This window comes from Centropristis striata, chromosome 8 (assembly GCF_030273125.1).
Source record: "Centropristis striata isolate RG_2023a ecotype Rhode Island chromosome 8, C.striata_1.0, whole genome shotgun sequence".
In the NCBI taxonomy this organism is placed as follows: domain Eukaryota; kingdom Metazoa; phylum Chordata; class Actinopteri; order Perciformes; family Serranidae; genus Centropristis; species Centropristis striata.
Window position 1 is genome coordinate 17,864,929 of NC_081524.1, and position 19,450 is coordinate 17,884,378.

The following is a 19,450-nucleotide window of genomic DNA, read 5'->3' on the forward strand; positions in this document are numbered from 1 at the left end:
AGAGAGAGAGAAAGCGCAAACTGCAAGAGGTGAATACGTGGTCGGTTCCATTTTTTTCTTCATGTCACCCTGAAAGGACGATACTCAACAACACGGGGCTGAATTTGAATATTCTTTGCTGTTTATCTCCTTCGACTGATCCCCCCCCCCGAGTGGTGTTTTGCGCACCTGATGCAAATGTCTCATCATCCCCTTTTTGCGCTCCAGCTTTTGGATACAAAAGGATTCAAACCCGAGGTAAGACAAGGCGACCAGGGAGCTGCTGTCTTCTTCTTTTTTTTTTTTTTTTTTTAACTGTTTAAATCCATTAAGATGTGTGTAATCCTTTTTTATTTTAACCACAGCCGCAACTCGAGTTCGCACAGAGCTGTGGCGTGAAATCCACCCTAAACGTTTGGATTTGTACTAAGACTGAATCTGTAATCATGATATTGATAATAATCGGCATATTAACACATTAAGGGAGCTTATTTGACAGCCAGTGTTTGTTTATAACTGCAGATGTGCGTCACCGCTCTCCACTCATATCTGGCACAAATATTAATATATCAGGTTAAAATATGCTTTTAAAATCAAAATGAACACCGAATGTAGTGTTTTTAATTTTATTTTCTGCTAGAGGACTTTATGTTGATCAAATAAAACCTCTTCTGCGCGCACACGACGCGCCCTGTGCGCGCCCGAGCTGTAGCTCCCTCTCCCAAAAGAAAAAAAGAAGAAGCAAGGAAATCATTACGCAAATGGTTGCCTCATGCAGAGCTTTGCGTCACGTATGAAGATTTCTCCTCTTTTCATACCAAATGATTGTGTCTGACATGATGCACGTTTATTATTTTGCTCAGGTGGAAATGGATTCTCCGAGACGAGCTGCTGTCATGGAGAGAAGAATGAGCTCCATCACATGACGGACGACGTGCCGCGGCGGTTCAAAGACTCATCAGTCAGCCAGTGCAGGGCAGGTAAGCACCTCAAACCTCTGAGTCTCACTAATCTTCATTTCAAACGCCTGCAATGCACATTTTCCTGTTTTGGCTCCCCAACTCTGAGCCGTGAGTCAAACCTGTTCAGCTGGAAAATGGTGCATGAGGGCCATACCAGAGGTTTAACCTCGGCCATGTGCCCGTATCCACCTCACCCCAGGTGAATTCTTTCCACCTCTTTTGATCTCTAATGATTACTTTTGGATTGCCTTCGCGCAGGTCATGTAGCAGATCTAAAATTAATTAATTAATGAGGCTTTAATAGCTCGTTAGTTTGGACACCGCTTTAGTGCTGAGGGCCCTGAGGGGTTCAGAGAAAACAGGTGTGATAGCGAAGCAGGTGAAGTTCTCACGCCCTCTGGCGGACAAATCAAGAAGTTGCATGTTTTGGGCTATTTTATGCATTTTTTAATCCTTTTCATCCTGCCTGTATACACCACTTAAAAATGTTTAAATGCTATATAATAAATTTTTTTCAGCACAACCTCACCTATATGACCTGATAATAATTGATTTTTTATTCTGACTTAGTGGATCAACATTTTGAACCAAAGAAACAAAGAAAAACCAACATAAATGTGATCTTGTGATTGTGTGTGATCCTGTCATACAACACTGGTTTTTATTACCATTTCGTGTCTTTTTCGCCATTTTGCGTCTTTTTTGGTAATTTTGTGTCTTTTTTAGTCCTTTAGTCCAACATAAATGTTTTACTTTCAAAACACTATCATGCTCAATAAAGAATTTGAAATGTTGCAAATGTGAACAAAGGTTGCAAATATAACATATAGCACCAAAGCATGACTTCTTCATGACATCCAGACTAGAAAACAAAGCAGCGTGGAGCCCTACTGTAAATTTACCTCTAAAGTTCTGGCTGTAAACTCCATGAGGCCAGTTTCAGTTTGATGATGATATACCAAGTTAAAACTGGAGACAAGGTAATTTATATTTAGTATAAAATTATAGAACTGGATGTAACCCTCTTATATGTTATATTTGCAACCTTTGTTCACATTTGCAACATTTACATTTTTTTATTGAGCATGATAGGACTAAAAAATACACGAAATGACCAAAAAAAGACACAAACTGAATAAAAAAAGACACAAAATGACCAAAAAAGACAAAAAAAAGTCTAAAAAAAGACACAAAATGACCAAAAAAGACAAAAAAAAGTCTAAAAAAAGACACAAATGACCAAAAGAGACACAAAATGACCAAAAAAGAAACAAAATGAGAAGACAGAATGACCAAAAAAACCCACAGAAACCCAAAAAAGGCACAAAATAACTAAAAAAAGACATAAAATGACCAAAAAAGACACAAAAAAAGACACAAAATGACCAAAAAAGAAACAAAATGACTTACAAAGACACAAAATGACAAAAAAAATACACAAAATGACAAAAATTCTTACGCTAAACACACAAGACACAAAACCAGAGTTGGATGACAGGATCACACACAATCACAAGATCACATTTATGTTGGTTTTTCTTTGTTTCTTTTTGGTTCAAAAAGTTGATCCAGTAAGTCAGAATAAAAAATAAATTATTATCAGGTCATATAGGTGAGGTTGAGCTGAAAAAAAAAATACCAACATGGCATTTAAATATTTTTAAGTGGTGTACACAGGCAGGATGAAAAGGATTCAGAAATGGACTAAATAGCCCAAGACTCCATAGAGTTAAGAGCCAATTAAAACAATTTAAACCAAAAAATGACCTTGATTTGGGATGAAAAACTAAACATTATTCTGTCAATATACTGATACTTGATTTAAAATCCAATATTAGTGATGCAAAGTGAAAAATATCAGTACACGGCATCTTCATATTATGCCTTTATTTTGAAATCCCCACTTTATATTTATTGTTTTTATTAAAAAGAAGAGGTCATTTTCCATTTAAATGTCTGGAAGAGCTCAGTAATAAATGTTCTATTTGTGAGCTGATATTAATGTAACTGATTGTGTTAAATGAGCGAAAAATATCGGTCACAGGTCCCTCAATTAGATCCAATAAAACTTTGTGATATCAGTAAATATCGTATCACCGTCCTTACAGTTTGTAAAATATTGTATCATGATTAAACTTCTGATGAATCTAAGGTTGCTGAGCCCTGATATACACTAGCGCTCAAAAGTTTGGGGTCACGAAGAAAATGTTTTATTCAGCACTGTTTATTTCACGTTTAAGATTGCCATTTTATTCCATATTGTACCTTAAAAAATGAAGTTTTTCCATCAACATAAACACTGTTCTGCCATATAATTGACAAGAAAATACTTTATAAATGCTGCATAAATTAAAGATTTTACCATTAAATATTACAGTACATTTCTGTTAGATATATGGTGTTAAGTACATTTAGTAAGAAAAAGTATTTTTACAAAAAATAAATGCAAAAATGATGGCTTGTATTGTATACAAGCCATAATTTTTGCTACAAACATGGTGCCAGTGTATTTTATAGTGGAGTAATGTATTTATTTATTTTTTAAAATGTAAAAAGTCACTGTTTTGGCTGATATATACATTTACAGTGTTTCATTGTTACTGAAACTAAATTAACCCATTTATCATTTTACAGTCTTTTACTGTGATGGTTTAGCAGTTTTTCACTGTAAAATCTACAGACATTTTTCATATAATAGATATTTCATAAGAAAATCAGCAGTTTCCAGCTTTAATAGTCATTTACCACATTAACAATGTCCGCACTGTATGTCTGTTATTTCAATTTTTTTTTTTTTTAATTTTCTTTCAAAATTAAAGACATTTCTAAGTGACCCCAAACTTTTGAGTTGTGGTGTATATTTCATTATCGAGATAGGAAATGAAGATTTTGGTCATATCGTTTCAACTTAGAACATTAAAACACTAACATGAATGCATAGGTTAATTAAATGCTCTCAGAAGGCTTATTCCACACCCCAAACACTTAAACTAAACTAAATAAATGCAAAATGAATAAATAATAGGAATACAAACCCTTAATACACTGATAACTCTAAAAAACAAAGCAGTGTAGACCTTTATTGTTGCTGCAGTAAATAATTGACAACTTCATCAAGTATTATTCACTCATGTTTATTTATAGTGGTACATATACAACCAGGCATCAAAGATTCATAACAAAAAAAGGCAACATATTCACATATCTGGCATTTTTTAAAAAGCCTTATAGGGCCGTATAATATTCCTCCATATCGACAGCATTCTGAATATATTTATGTAGGGTATACTGCTGTAACAATCAGAGAGATGAGAGAGAAACAGGTTAGAGCTGTGTGAAATATGAAAAAATTTTATGAACTAATTAATGACATCCAGATATTGTTGAGTGGTCAACAGCTGCTATTAAAACCACTTGTTTGCTAGAAAAAAGACACACAAAAATGTATTTTAACCACATATTTTAAACGTGAACTGTAGCGTATAGACCATTCAAAACATAATGCCTTACACAATAAAAACAGTTAAATGATGACGACAAAAACCCCTAAAAAGAAAAAGATAACACAAAACTATCGGCACATTTAGGCACTGTTGGTCAGGTGAGGGAGTGAAGGACAAGAGACAAAACTTTACCTTGATTCTGAGGCGTAACTGTAAAAAAAAACAAAAAAACACAACCCTCAAAAAATGGCTAATATATGTTTTATAGGCTCTAAATGGCCGTAAACCAACAAAACCCCATAGATAATCTTATATTACAACTAGACTATAATGCACTCCTCCACATTTAAGAGAAAATAAAAAAAGTGGCAGAATTGCACAGAGTGAGATTAGGGCTGGGCGATATATCAATATATTTTTTATATCGATATATTTCTAAATGTGATATCGATATCACATATATCGATATAGTTCAATTTAAATTTTATTTTATTTCATAGGTTATTTTTATTTTAGATTTTTTTTAATCTAAATGTGTACTTTATAGAGCTTTGACTTAAAAAAAAAAGTACTCCTGTTTTTTCACAGTGTTTATGTTCACTTAAATAAACAGTTTCAATAAAACTACTTGTGACATGTCATATTTGGCTTTGACTGAACATTTGCTCTCACTTTGCGATTAAAATATCAGGATATATATCATATATCGATATCCTAAATATATCGGGATATGACTTTTGGTCCATAAGCCCTAAGTGAGACTATAACTTCCTGTGACATCACATTTTAACACATTTGAAAAAGTCAAGTATCTCAATAACCATTAAATAATTATAGGTTTAGTGAGAATGGAAACATGTATCACAACTAGTTTAATTTGACCTGTGAAATTATATTTAGTGTATCCTTATGTGGTGAAGATGTAGTGCTGTGTCTGAAAACATACTTGGCAAAGCAGCATCAGAAATTAGTGTTTCATAACATTACATTTAGTGTTTTACAGCAACAGGTATGCACAGTGCATCATGAGAAACATGCAATATCTGGCACATATCTTGATAATCTGCATGATTTATCACATGATCTAATGTCTGTAGTTACATTCATAGTTTCGGAAACTTTGGGATGTTTTGTTCCTTGTTTTGGCTTTTTCTATAACAGATTATAGTTCTAAGTTAACTCCCTCTGTCTTATTTGATTTGGTGTGATCAGCGACTCCAGAGGGTTAACGTAATAATGCTATGACTTCTTCATGGCGTCACAACGTAAAAATGAAGCAGTGTGGAACCCTTCCGTTAACTTACCAACTAATTAACTCCACGCCAGTTTCTGTTTGATGATGATAGGTCAAGTAAAACTGGAGATAAGGTCAAATATATTTAATATTAAAAAATAGAACTTGATGATATCCTCATTTTACCTCCTTTATGTTGTATTTGCAATCTGTGTTCAAATTCACACCATTTAAAATTCTTTAATGAACATTATTGTGTTATGTTAAATTAAATACCTCATTTTAAATTTTAGATTTTTTAATCTAATTTTATGTTCTTTTGTGTTTAAATGTTGATGCAGAAATTGAAAAAGTAAAAAAAATTATAATGGAGTCATAAAGGTGAGATTGTACTGAAAAAAATTAATCCACATGTCATGGTAAACATGTTTTAAGTGATATTTACAGGCTGAATGATTCAAAAATGGACAAAATAAACCAAGACTCCAAAAATGGCATAAGATGATAAAAAAAACTAGGATATAGACATTAGACGCCCTCTAGTGGAGTTAGATTAGTTCGACAGCAGCTGAAGTTTGTTTTCTGCTCCTCTGTAACTGTATATTACTGTGTATTCAGGTGTTATTTAGGTCAGTTGCTCAGTCTAATCAACTGATTTACTTGTAGTGTAATACGTAATTTAAAAAACTACAATGAATGGCAAAGCATTTCCAAAAGTGCATAATGGGCAGGAATCCCACTGAATCTGGCTCCATTTATCATGTTTAAGCCTGTTTACAGATGTGGGTGAGGATTTGCTCAAGATTTATCTCAAAGTACTCTGTATCAACTGAAAACACCACAGTACTGTCCCGAATTATCACATCACAGAATTTAAAGAGATTATCTGTGAACTTGCAGCCCTTTCTCTTCAACCTGTGTGGAAATAATACAAATTTACACTTTATGATTGCAAACAGTGCTCATGCCAAAGTCCAGTTCGGTCCAAATGGTGTATGAATTTTACGCTGAGTGACATGACGACATATAAGCGGTGACGCAGCTCGTGCTGGGTGTATCGGTTTTGGTAAATGACAAGATTTTGATCCAAGAGACACGTGTTTATGTCCCAGTTTGCCAAGAAAATATTTGTTGGCGTTTAAAGTGATTTGAGCGTTTTTGTTCCGTGGTTACGTTCCTTGATGTCACTCAATGTAACAACTATGTAGAGCTGCAACAATTATTTGATTAATCGAAGAATAATCGATTATTAAACTAATGGTCAACTATTTTGATAATTGAATAATTGGTTTAATGTCACAGAAAAAGCTGAAAATGTCTTGGAAACACCTTATTATTTGTACGCCTCCCAATGAGACCGGTTTGGAAATTGAGCCAATTGTGGCGTGAAGCTAATGCAAAAACGTTGTGATATAATTTAGTCATCTTTGCCTCGACCTGTGACTCAAAGACCAGGCTTTAAATCAGTAAAAGTGGATGTTTGGAAGGTGCTTATAAGGAGAGAAAGAGTGACAGTGGGAATGTGGACGTGAGAGTCCTGACTATGGAGGAAAAGCAGCAGCGGAGAAAGAAAGAAAGCTCTTCTTCTTTACTTGCACCTGCACAGAGCCTCCTGCATCTTCTCCTGCACGTTCTCCATCTTCTCGGCCCACTCCTCGCTTAGACCCTCCTCATCGTCCCCAATGACGGCGGCGTAGCCCATGAGGGCGATGAGGCCGATGCAGAACAGGTAGGTGAGGCGCGTGCAGAGGCGCTCCATGGTGCGGCGGTCGCCCTGCGAGTGCTTCAGGTACACCTCCAGGATGGGTCTGCTGAAGAGCTTGGGCTTGCCCACCACGCCGTCGTACAGCGTGTGCAGGTTCTGGTCTCCCAAGTCGTTGGAGTAGCTCTCCTCGAAGTCGTCCTTCTTGCGTTCGCGGTGCTCAGGCCGCGCCTCCACCATCTCCATGAACTTCCTGAACTGGTTCTTCAGGTTCTCCTCCACGCGGCAGTACTGCCCGTCCAGCGTCTCCTTCTTGATCTGCACCAGCGTGTTGCGGTTCATCTGGGAGAGTTCGTCCAGCGCCCGGTGCACCGAGCCGAACTCCCGCTTCAGGGTGCGGATGTCCTCGTCGTCAACGTGGTGCAGCACCACCCGGATCAGGGAACCGGCCACGCCAAAGATGGGGTTGACCACGGCCGCCGCCGAGGAGATGGTGGCCACGCACTGGAGCACCTTGACCAGGCCCTGCTTCAGCTTGGCCCGGTCCTCGATGATCTCCTCTTCCATCATGATGTCCTGCTGCTGTGGACGTCTGGGAAAGAGGAAGAGCAAAGTTTACTGCAAGGTTATTATAGTTAACGAAAACTAACGAAAAAACGAAAACTAGAATTGAAAAAACATTTTCATTAACTGGTTAAATAAAAATGGGAGTTTTAAAAAAAACAATAACTAACTGAAACTGTATTTTGTGGTTACAAAACTAACTAAAACTAACTAAAATTATAGTGAAAACGTCCTTCGTTTTCGTCTTTGTCAACTTATTTGTTACATAATCCAGTGTTTCTAGTTCTCCACCGCTGAGTGTGTGTATTCCTGCTTTGTGGGCTTCAGGGAGAAGTGCGAGTGAAATTACCGTAATGACACCATATTGGCGTTGTTCTGGTCTACAGGCTCATATAAATCAGCTAACTCTACTTCTCAGCTGCTCCATAAATCAGCTTGAAGACTGCAAGCAAAATTGTTCTAATAGTAACATTTACCGAGTGCTGAGACTCTGCAGCGTCTCGTCCCTGACAGATTTCCGTCTGAAAAGCATTTCATGGCACTTTCACAGAATATTCCACCATTATAGCCAAGTAATGGTGACTAAATTAGCTGCTGGAGGATAAGTTGTAGCTTCTTACATCAAATATATTCTCTTCAAGCTCACACAGGAACGTCCTCCTGGAGTCCTGATCGGGATGATTCCTGTAACAAAAGACAAAAAGATTTAAACACATCCAACACAGAAACACTGATTCTGGTTGTAAAGGTCTCAGGTTCGTAGACTGGAAGCCCGAGAGTAAACACACACTGGAGATAAAGTAGCGGCCTTTATTTTTGGTCACAGGTAAAGTGATGCAGATCTGGTCTCAGGATAACATCATTCTCAAAGGAATTCAGTTAGAGTGAGCCCTGAACACTAAAAAGTTTACATTTAATTCTTCTTGGGCTAAAATTGACGTACCGACACCGATTCTATTGGCCAGTTACTCATAACAACAGCTGTTCACCATGTTTGTTATACACAATGTGTGAGTGTGTGTGTGTTGTTCTTATAAGGTGGTTATCTATGAGTTACCAAGCCTTAACATGACATCTGAGACCCCAAACTGGGCCCTCGTAGATCTGTGGGAAAGACATTATAAAATCACTAGCAAAGTAAAAGTTATAGGTTACTCATCACAGCATTTTAATTATCCAAATATACCATTGTTCATCCAGGACGTGAACAGATTTTAGTCCTCTTGCACTGCAAAACGTTGTGTCTAAAAACAAGATAAAAACACTAAATCTGAGGGAAATGATCTTGCTGCATGGACAGATAATTTCACTTGACAAGATTTTTTAAATTAAGATTGTTAAATCTAGAAATAAGCGTGTTGAACGCTTAAAAGAAGAACTCTTAAAACAAGATAAATTAAAGCTGCAAGCAGCGATGAACTGGCCCAAGCAGAATGACCTGACAATTATTTGTTTCTTAGCAAGATAAAAAAAACCTTTTTGTGTCTTTTTTTTGTTGGTGATTTTACATCTTTTGTTTCTTTTTTGATCATTTTACTTTTTATGTCTTTTTTGTGTCTTTTTTTGTCTTTTTGTGTCTTCTTTTGTGTCTTTTTTGTGTCTTTTTTGGTCTTTTTTGTGTCTTTTTGTGTCTTTTTTTGGTCACAAAATGACCAAACAAGACAAAAAATGTACAAAAGAGATTAAATTAAAGCTGCAAGAAGCGATGAACTGGCCCAAGCAGAGTGCACTGCAAATGATTTGTTTCTTACCAAGATAAAAAAAAACTTTACATCTAGAAGTGTTAGATAATTTATCTTGTTTTAAGAGTTAATTTCTTATTTTAAGTGTTCAACATGCTTATTTCTAGATTTAATAATCTTAATTTAAGAAATCTTGTCAAGTGAAATTATCTGTCCGTGCAGCAAGATCATTTCCCTCAGATTTAGTGTTTTTATCTTGTTTTTAGACACCTTTTTTGCAGTGTGCTGACTGCATTTTTACAGCAGTGAAGGAGTTAACAGCCTCTCTGCTGCTGTGTGACAGAGCTGGTTCAGCACCGGAGCCTTTCAGCACCAGGCTGCTCTCTGTGTGTTTCTATGGGCCGAGCTGATAGCTCCTCAGCAGCAGTAGTGGTAGTAGTAGTGAGCTGAATGGGGAAAGCTAACTGCGGCTAATGGGCGTGACAGACAGCTGCAGAAAACTTAAGAGCTGTCCAACTTGTTTATTACATAACAGGAGCTATTGTCTGAAATATTGCATGATATGAAGCTGGTTTAGAGGCAGAATTTAGATGTTTTAACCCTCTGGAGTCCATCTATTTATTGAAAATACATGTTTTATTTACATTAATAACTTTATTTATATATGATATGTAGACAAGCTGAGGAAGCCAGTTGAAAGTGCATCATAGGAGCTTTCACAGTGTGCCATTTATGTTTCTAGACCATTTTTAAATTGAGAATTTTCTTTCTACAATGAAAACTATTACTATTTTTAATTTAGATGCAAATACTGTTTTGTAGTTTTATTATTTATTACTTTCTCTGCTATTTTTGTGTGTATAAATGGTAAAAAAAAAAAAAAAAAAATTAAAAAGGTACATTTCCAAAGACACGTGTCTTTTGTTTGTATTTTGGGTGTATGGCAGCTTTATACTTTGTTAATTAAAATAAAATGAAAAATCTGACTGCTAGCCAAGTTTGTGTGGAGAAAAAGGAGCCATGCATGTGATGTAAGGACAGACTGAAAGATGTTAAACAGAGACAGAAATGAATGCAGAGGAAGTTGACAAATTTGAACCAAAATCTCCTGGACTTGAGAGGTTTAAATAAAATCTATGTGAGGTGCTGAAGGCTACAAGAATGAGCGGTAAAAGCTTTGTTTACATGTGATACATGTGACACAAGCATAATATGGGACATCAGGCACAGAGCTAAATATAGTTGATGGACTCTTAAGTACTCTGTTATCTATCTCAGTATGTCAGACACAGCTCTGCTTGGTGCTCTGGCCCCACACACACACACACACACACACACACACACACACACACACACACACACACACACACACACACACACACACACACACACACCACTCTGAGATTACACCGTCGGCACAAGCACAGTCAAAACACTATTGTTGTTCTGACACTGGAGACCCACATATCTGATGACCACAAGGCTGTGCATGTTCAAACAGGCCCTGACACACACACACACACACACACACACACACACACACACACACACACACACACACACAGTGTAGTGAGTAGGCTGGAGTGTGTTTCTGTGTGGTTTTCAGTACCTGTGTCCACCAGAGGGGGCAGTAATTTACCTACAATAACAAAGACGCCCATAATATCCACCATTGTATTTCAGCACCATCACTGTGGACTAGAAGCAGTGACGCTCTGGAGCAGGATTTAACCCTTTAGTGTCAGATTCACTTTAGATGAAGTGTTTAAATGTACAAATTTTGCAGAAAAATATCAAATTCTTCACTGTGTTTAAATACAGGCAACTCCTACTTTAAAAAAAATGAGATTAAATCTCTATAAGATGCTTTTTCAATGTCACTTTGGCTTCATTTGTTCACGTTTTGCATCACAGTTTCTCAGCATTAGAGCTGAAAATGTCCTAAAAATGACAATTTTTCGCTTTTTCCTGTAATATTAAGAATTTGTTACTTTATAGTTTGCTACTAAATGATCCAAAAATTATATCACATGTGTTATATTTCTATCATTGTGTCCTTGTTTTCCACAGAGGATGTTCCAACAACAGAAATCGGTCCATGCCTAATCGCTTACACAGCCAACTGCAAGAGGAGATGCAGGTAATGAAAGGGTTAATCTCAGTTTTTGGACACAGGTGACCCCTAAAACAACATCACCCTGAAAATTCATATTCATCTTTTAATACTGGATAATCTCAGCCACATTTATTACATTCATTGGATGCTCTCAAGGCTTCCTGCAGCTGCATTTGAATAGAAAATTAACCCTTTGTGCAGATTAAATTATAATAAAATCGACTCTTCACTTCACAAATCTCTTGTTTTGTCCACAAACCAAAGAGATATTCAGTTTATTGTCATAAAGGAACAAAGAAACCAGAAATATTCACATTGAAGATACTGAAATCAGAGAATTTCGACTTATTGTCTTTAAAAAACTGCTCAAACCAATTATTCGATTACCAAAATAGTTGACAATTAATTTAATAATCGATTATTGTTCGATTGATCGAATTATTGTTGCAGCTCTCGAAAATTAACCCTTTGTGCAGATTAAATTACAATAAAATTGACTCTTCACTTTGAAAAACAATGTCTTAACAAGTGAGCCATATCAATTTGTACCATTTTTAATCAATCTAAAGGGATTTAAGATTTATGCGCAATCAAATTGTTTTTATATATTGATAAAAATGTTAATTAATGGTCAATTAATGAGATATATTAAAGCTCTCCATCAGAGGTGTGCAGCAGCATGGCCTTTAAATAAAGCTCACCACTCCCACATCTGTCACAAAGTGTGTGACTCAGCTCCTGCATTACACAGAAACTTTCTATAGGAGAACATAGAGTTAAAGCCATTGCTGCTGCTGCTGAGAAACATTTGACTGAGTGCTGTCTGTAAACACAGCAGCTGTCTGTAAACAGGAAGTGACAGGCTGCTCTCTCTCACCTGTTTGCCTGCAGTGCAGTGGCCATCTTGAATGTTTTCTATGATAGCAGCAATGCTAGGCTAATCCACTTTAACACATTATATCCTATTAAAATTGTCCCCTAAAGTACATAAATCACATTTCCATGCCATATTTGGACAGTTTCCAGTCACTTCTTCATGTTTCCTGACAGTTTGCTGTGTTTTACAGATCACAGCAGTGTGGCAGCTGGGACTCTTCCACAAGATGAAGTTCATACAATAACTATAGAAATGAAGAATAGAATACAAGATAAAGTGTCTCCGGAGTTCTTCTGTCTGTGAGTACTACAAAAAGTCCAGCAGTCCCTGTGCTGACAGCCCAGGCCCACACTGAGCCTCCTGCGCGCTATGGCTCCCCCTAGCCGTGCCTCCATATTTCCTTGTTAATGCACACCATAATGCCCTGACCCTCCCTGCTCTATAACACCATAAACACAGCAAAATATACCTGAAAACCCGACTTTTTATGTCTAAATGTGGAGTTTATAGTCTCCAAATGCCTTCCAGCCAACATTGGGCACCACTGGCCCCAGCAACAGAGAGGATTTCTTACCTTTTAGAGTGTGGCTATAGCTATACCTCCCTCTCCAAAGTCCCAACTTCGACAGCCTCCGTCTTCTTCCCAGCAATCCCTGCAAAAAAGGACACTTCCATGTATGTTGAACAAGTAGGGGTGATCAAATTGGACTAAAATAATTTTAAAGAGCCCAGAAAGTTCCCAAACCCCCAAAATTGCCAATTTGGCCTAAGATAAAACTCAGCTACATATTACCATTTAAAAAAAACATGCTATTGGTCTTGTATAATAAAACCCACTCCTCAAACACACCATAACCCACCCCTATATTTTCAACTTATTCTGGTCCATCCACCAGTTATACAGTTGAAACTGAAGGGGATTTGTTAGTTAGTGCGCAGCTGAACTCTGGGACGCTTTCTGCTGCCTTTTGTGCGTTTTCCAAGCCCTGGAGCATCTCTGGGAGGCTACAATAGCCCATTGGTGATATTTATGAATCAAAGAGACCCTTTTCTTGTGGACTGGACCAAAAAACCGGAAGGAAAATATTTTCATGAGCGTAGGATCCAACCAGGCAAAGAGAGCGCTTTGGATCCAAATGGACCTCTCCAAAAGTGCGCAGGTGCACCCAAAGGCACAGAGAGCTCTCTTAAGTCTCCAGGAGAAAAAGAGGAAGGTTTATCCAACTTAAAAGGTAATAAAATAATATATTTTAGCAGTCATGCTCAAAAATCAAAAGCTATATTAGAGAGTGTCGAATTTAAAGTTTATTTAAAGGCAAACTGCATCAAGAAAACCTACCAAACGACGCAGCTAGCTCCTTAGCGCTAAAGCAAATACTTTTAAATATATTATTTATTTAAATTTAGTTGTATTGTTACTCACAGCTCTTTGGCACAACTCATCAACCGAAAAAGACGTCGAATTGACCAACAGTAGCAATAGTCTGGCGAAAAACTGAGCTGTAAACGCACCATTCAGCGCACCAAAGTAGCCACAGTCTGCTCCTTCATCCAGGACTAAAATAACCTAAAATATCGTCCTGTAGCGCAAAATATATATAGGCTCCTAATGCAGAAGAAGCATCAGGTAAGTCCAATGGATCCTTAGAGGTGGGTGACTGTGCCGGCGGCGGTTGAAGCTGTTTTACCCAAAATAAACCTCCATGCAAATTAAAGTGGCAGCTGCCGGCAAAGCGTCATAGGATCCTGCTCACTTCAAAAGCCTGACTGATGCCTGTGATGTTTACGTCGTGTATTACAACAGCACGAAGACACAAATATGATGGGCGTTTGCCTCAATGCGTGTCCAGACCTGAGCCTTCAGCAGCTCAGAGACCCCGCATCCGTCCCCTCTCTGACACTCTGAGCCTCGGGCGGCAGCAGCACAAGAGGAGCCCTGTCCTCCTAGTGGGAGAATAAATCAGGGATAAAAAAGACCAGTGTCCGTTAGAAATAAAGCCTTCGTTATCTGCCCAGAAACGAGCGTCCTCATGAGCGCTCAGACCGTATTGGTGGTAAAAAAACAAACAAAAAAAAAAAACAGGTGCATGTGTTATCGCCCTTTATTCATCCAGGACGCACGCCTGTCCTCGGTGCACATTTGCCGCAGCAGCTGCCACACAGATCATATTTCAGACTTAAGTCACAGCGCGTTAATACTCACAGCAGCTCCTATATGACACGGAGAAACCACACTTGTGCAAGATCAGCTGTGCGTCGGTCGGCGGTCAAAATGCGTAATGTTTAGGCTGCAGGGTGACAAACGGCCTCTGTTGCAAGAAGGCCTTGTTTTGTTATCTGGGGGGCAGGAGGAGCTCTCTGTGACGGTTGGAGAGCCGCAGTAATGATGTCCTGAGGCTGTGAGCACAAACAGCACTGCAGGAACAGTGTGAGCACAAATCAACTGAAAATATCCAACACTTGTTCCTATTATCGTTAATATTTCTTGTTTGTAATTAGTTGTGCTTTGAGAATCCTGTTTGTCTTATTTTAGGCCTGTTTGTGTGGAGAAAACACTGTTTTTGAACATTTATATGCAATTCTGTTGTACAGAGCCGGTCTAAGCAAGGCATAAGCGAACTGAGCGACTGCTTAGGGCCTCGTGGCCACTAGGGGGCCTCAAGAACAATTACCAATAATAATACCAATATACTCATGTATGAGTGATGATTTTGTATGATCAAAGATATGTCAACAGAGTGCTGCTGATGATGTAGGCCTATATAATATAATTATACACAGGAAACATGAATATATATGTATATATATATATATATATATTGTACAATCACAGGTTGCTCTTGTAGTTGAATGTGCTACATTTTGAGATTAAAAAACATATTTATTTTATTTGGTATTATTGCATTGGTATCATTTATGTTATTAACTTGTTATTAACAATCAATATTATTGGCAGAAATAAAGGGCCGGCTCTGCTGTTGTAAATGTCTGATTTCATTCACTGTGTGTTCATTCACAAAATTATAAAATAAAATACAAGAGAACACATTGAAATCTTGTTTTCCTTTTATTGTGCAGAACAAAACTTTGAAGCAAAGACAGCTCTCTTCTCTCAGGGCTCAGATAAAATTGCCAGTGAGCCAAATGTAGACACATGAATCTTTGATATCAACAGGAAAACAATCCCACAGCTGTATTTCAATTATTTTTTTATTATTATTAAAAATGTTTAAAAAACACATGAACAAGCAAAAAAGATTTCAGGTCTTGCCTGTAAAAAATGTAGCCATAACTCTTTAACACATACATGTTAAAGCTCATAATTTGACCATTATTTTGTTTGAGGTTACATACGGTGGACGCTAGGGGCGCTGCAGTCATACAGTGCCTGCTGCAGGTGTGATGGTGTTTAACCCTCTGGAGTCTCCAAAAGCTCCAAATCCAGACTTCTTGATGACATCCAGACTAGAAAACAAAGCAGCGTGGAGCCCTACTGTAAATTTACCTCTAAAGTTCTGGCTGTAAACTCCATGAGGCCAGTTTCAGTTTGATGATGATATACCAAGTAAAACTGGAGACAAGCTCAAATATATTTAGTATAAAATGATAGAACTGGATGTAACCCTCTTATATGTTAGATTGCAACCTTTGTTCACATTTGCAACATTTTAAATTCTTTATTGAGCATGATAGTGTTTTGAAAGTAAAAAAAAGATTCAAAATCACATTTTATGTTGGACTAAAGGACTAAAAAAGACACAAAATGACCAAAAAAGACACACAAAATGACTAAAAAAAGACACAAAATGACCAAAAAACACAAAGTAACTTAAAAGACACAACAACAGACGCAAAATGACCAAAAAAGACACAAAATGACTTACAAAGACACAAAATGACAAAAAAAAGCACAGAAGACACAAAATGACTCAAAAAGACACAAAATGCCCCAAAAAAGACACAAGACACAAAATGACCAAAAAAAGACACAAGACACAAACTTAATTAAAAAAAAGACACAAAATAACTAAAAAAGACACAAAATGACCAAAAAAGACACAAAATAACTAAAAAAGACACAATAAAAGACACAAAATGACCCCAAAAACACAGAAGAAACAAAATTACTAAGAAAGATACAAAATGACCACAAAATGACTAAAAAAAGACACAATAAAAGACACAAAATGACCAAAAAAGAGACAAAAAAACCCCCACAGAAGATGCAAAATAACTAAAAAATACACAACAAAAGACACAAAATGACCCAAAAAAACACAGAAGAAACAAAATTACTAAGAAAGATACAAAATGACCAAAAAAAAGACACAAAATTACTAAAAAAATACACAAAATGACCAAAATTGTTACACTAAACACACAAGACCCGAATAAAATCGAGTCCCACTAGAATAAAAACCAGAGTTGATGACAGGATCACACACAATCACAAGATCACATTTATGTTGGTTTTTCTTTGAGATTTTTATTCTGACTTACTGGATCAACATTTTGAACCAAAAACAAACAATTATTATCAGGTCATATAGGTGAGGTTGTGCTGAATAAAAATACCAACATGGCATTTAAACATGTTTTAAGTGGTGTATACAGGCAGGATGAAAAGGATTAAAAAATGGACAAAATACCCCAAAACTCCAGAGTTAATAACTTCATACTACCTCAAAATACATTTCTTCAGCTTTTTTTCGACAGGAATGTAAATCAGTTTATGAAAGAGAGACATAATGGGAGAGGGACAATTTGTATTAAAAATATGTAAGTAATCAGTTGGGAAATCAGTCATCAGTTGTTGCAGCAGCTTGAGATACAAAAGTTACAAAGATATAAAAATACATAAAATAAGAAATTATATACAAGCAAACATACATATACATATATACATACAATACTTGCATGGTAAGTATTTTGCATGTACAAATATTGCACATTATTGTTCTAATTGCCATTTTCAAATGACATGCCAGTGGCCAGTAAAACCCACACCAGAGATGAAATAAATTAAAGAAAAGTCCACTATGAATAAACAATAAATGATTGATTTCAAACATTGAGACCATGTCAGAAGAACTGAGATAAATCTCAACATCATTAGTGCAAAACAACCAAAGATAGAAAGAAACATCCATGTTTCAAATAGATGCTACACAGCATTAATATTTATTAGCCACAAATTACCCCTTTTTGAATTCACACAAACCTTTGATACTTTGATTTAAAAATTATGAAAAATCATGCAATTCTATGTAATAAAAATGTATGAAACGCTATTAAATTAAGTGTTTTAAAAACAAGACCTGTATACTGTGCAAAAAACACAGAAGAAAAGTGAAAATGTCAGAGGATGCTTTAAAAAAATGTTTTCATTAAAAGGTCATAGCATAGTATGTCATAAAGTCACTGAAATGAAAACTGTCATATGCCATAAAACTGTAAGAATCTTTTTTATGTCGAAGAATGTGATATGTCGTAAAAAGGCCATACTGTAATATGTAATAAAAATGTGATAGTTCAGTTTGCACTTTTGGACATCCCATAATATGGTGGGTTTTTTTTGTTTTTGGACAAAAAAAAAACTGACCATTTTTTGACATATATATGGTACACCATGGTATTTTCTTCCATTTTTGGACAAATTATACCATTACCATGCTCAACATGCTATCCTATGTTGATTTTTGGACATACTATAATATAGTATGCCGTTACAAACTTTACAAAAATAAAAAATCATAGTATGTCAAAGAGAAAACAAAGTAACTGTATTTAAATCATCTTTTTTTATTGAACATATTATATATTATTTTATAAGTTAAAAAATCTTTGAAGTATATTCACTCAAAAAGAACCAAATGAATCCAATATATACATAGATGTGTCCTTGATAGTAGTTGAAGATGATGGACTCCAGAGGTGTTGTACTGATATAGTGACTGTAATATTCCAAAACAACAGCATGATTTTGCCACAGAATGCATTTATTCTGTTTTCATTTGTAGTCAGCATTTTCTACAGACATGCAATGCAGATTACCAAAGAAGGATGAAATCAAGATTATTTTTTTTAAATGGTGATAACGTACCAAACTTTTATGGATGCATTGTTGTTCTCAGGGTTAGTTGCAAAATATTAATTCAACTAGTGCAGGGGTCGGCAACCTTCTGCTCCAGAGCCACATGTGGCTCTTCAGGCCGTCTGCAGTGGCTCCATGTGGCTGCGACAAAAAAAAGTTAATTTTAATTTTCATTCATCATTGGTGTAGGCCCAAAGCAATTTGTATTCTTCAATTGTAAAATGTTAAGCTTATATACGGCAATAAAGCATTTCTTTTTAACATACAGTCATGAAAAAATGATTAGACCAACCTTGTTTTCTTCAGTTTCTTGTTCATTTTAATGCCTGGTACAACTAAAGGTACATTTGTTGGACAAATATAATGATAACAACAAAGATATATCATAAGAGATTACTTTAAGAGCTGATATCTAGACATTTTTCATGTCCTTGATAATAACCAAAAAAACATAGAAAATGCCTAGATATCAGCTCTTCATTATTCAATGGTCTAACAATTTTTTCCATGACTGTATAAGTCAACTAAAATGTGCATCATAGCTTATGAAAATCTTAAAAAGCCTTAACCTATACATTTTGCTAACTTCAAGTCTAGACTAGCTTTTGATTACAAACTCCAAAATCATATTAATAAATGCTAATTTTGACCAATTAGTCATGTTGGTAGACTAATTTAGACTTAGTGGGCTATTTTTATTTTCTTTCAAAATAAAGTTTGCGGCTCAATTCTGACAATTTTTCTCTTATTTTGGCCATGAATGTCTCTTTTGTTAGTAAAGGTTGCCGACCCCTGAA

At 36.3% G+C, this 19,450-nt stretch overlaps 1 protein-coding gene and 1 long non-coding RNA gene across 3 annotated transcripts; one reads left to right on the forward strand and one right to left on the reverse strand.

The window, feature by feature from the left end:
* Positions 1-103: 103 nt before the first annotated feature.
* Positions 104-13,127, forward strand: LOC131975900 (uncharacterized). The gene is made up of 4 exons (XR_009394767.1): positions 104-237; positions 843-959; positions 11,637-11,706; positions 12,750-13,127. It is a non-coding gene; the product is annotated as an uncharacterized LOC131975900 (long non-coding RNA).
* On the reverse strand, positions 4,060-15,012 carry LOC131975899 (protein rapunzel-like). 2 transcript variants are annotated; one of them, XM_059338715.1, is made up of 4 exons: positions 14,763-15,012; positions 13,134-13,212; positions 8,505-8,568; positions 4,060-7,912 (listed from the first exon to the last, which is right to left on the reverse strand). In XM_059338715.1, exon 4 carries the CDS (start codon positions 7,888-7,890, stop codon positions 7,207-7,209), a length of 684 nt encoding a protein of 227 aa, XP_059194698.1. In that variant the 5' UTR covers positions 7,891-7,912; positions 8,505-8,568; positions 13,134-13,212; positions 14,763-15,012; the 3' UTR covers positions 4,060-7,206. The 2 variants fall into 2 exon arrangements, with proteins under 2 accessions (XP_059194698.1, XP_059194697.1); XM_059338714.1 differs by lacking the exons at positions 8,505-8,568; positions 13,134-13,212; positions 14,763-15,012 and adding an exon at positions 8,361-8,482.
* Positions 15,013-19,450: the final 4,438 nt, after the last annotated feature.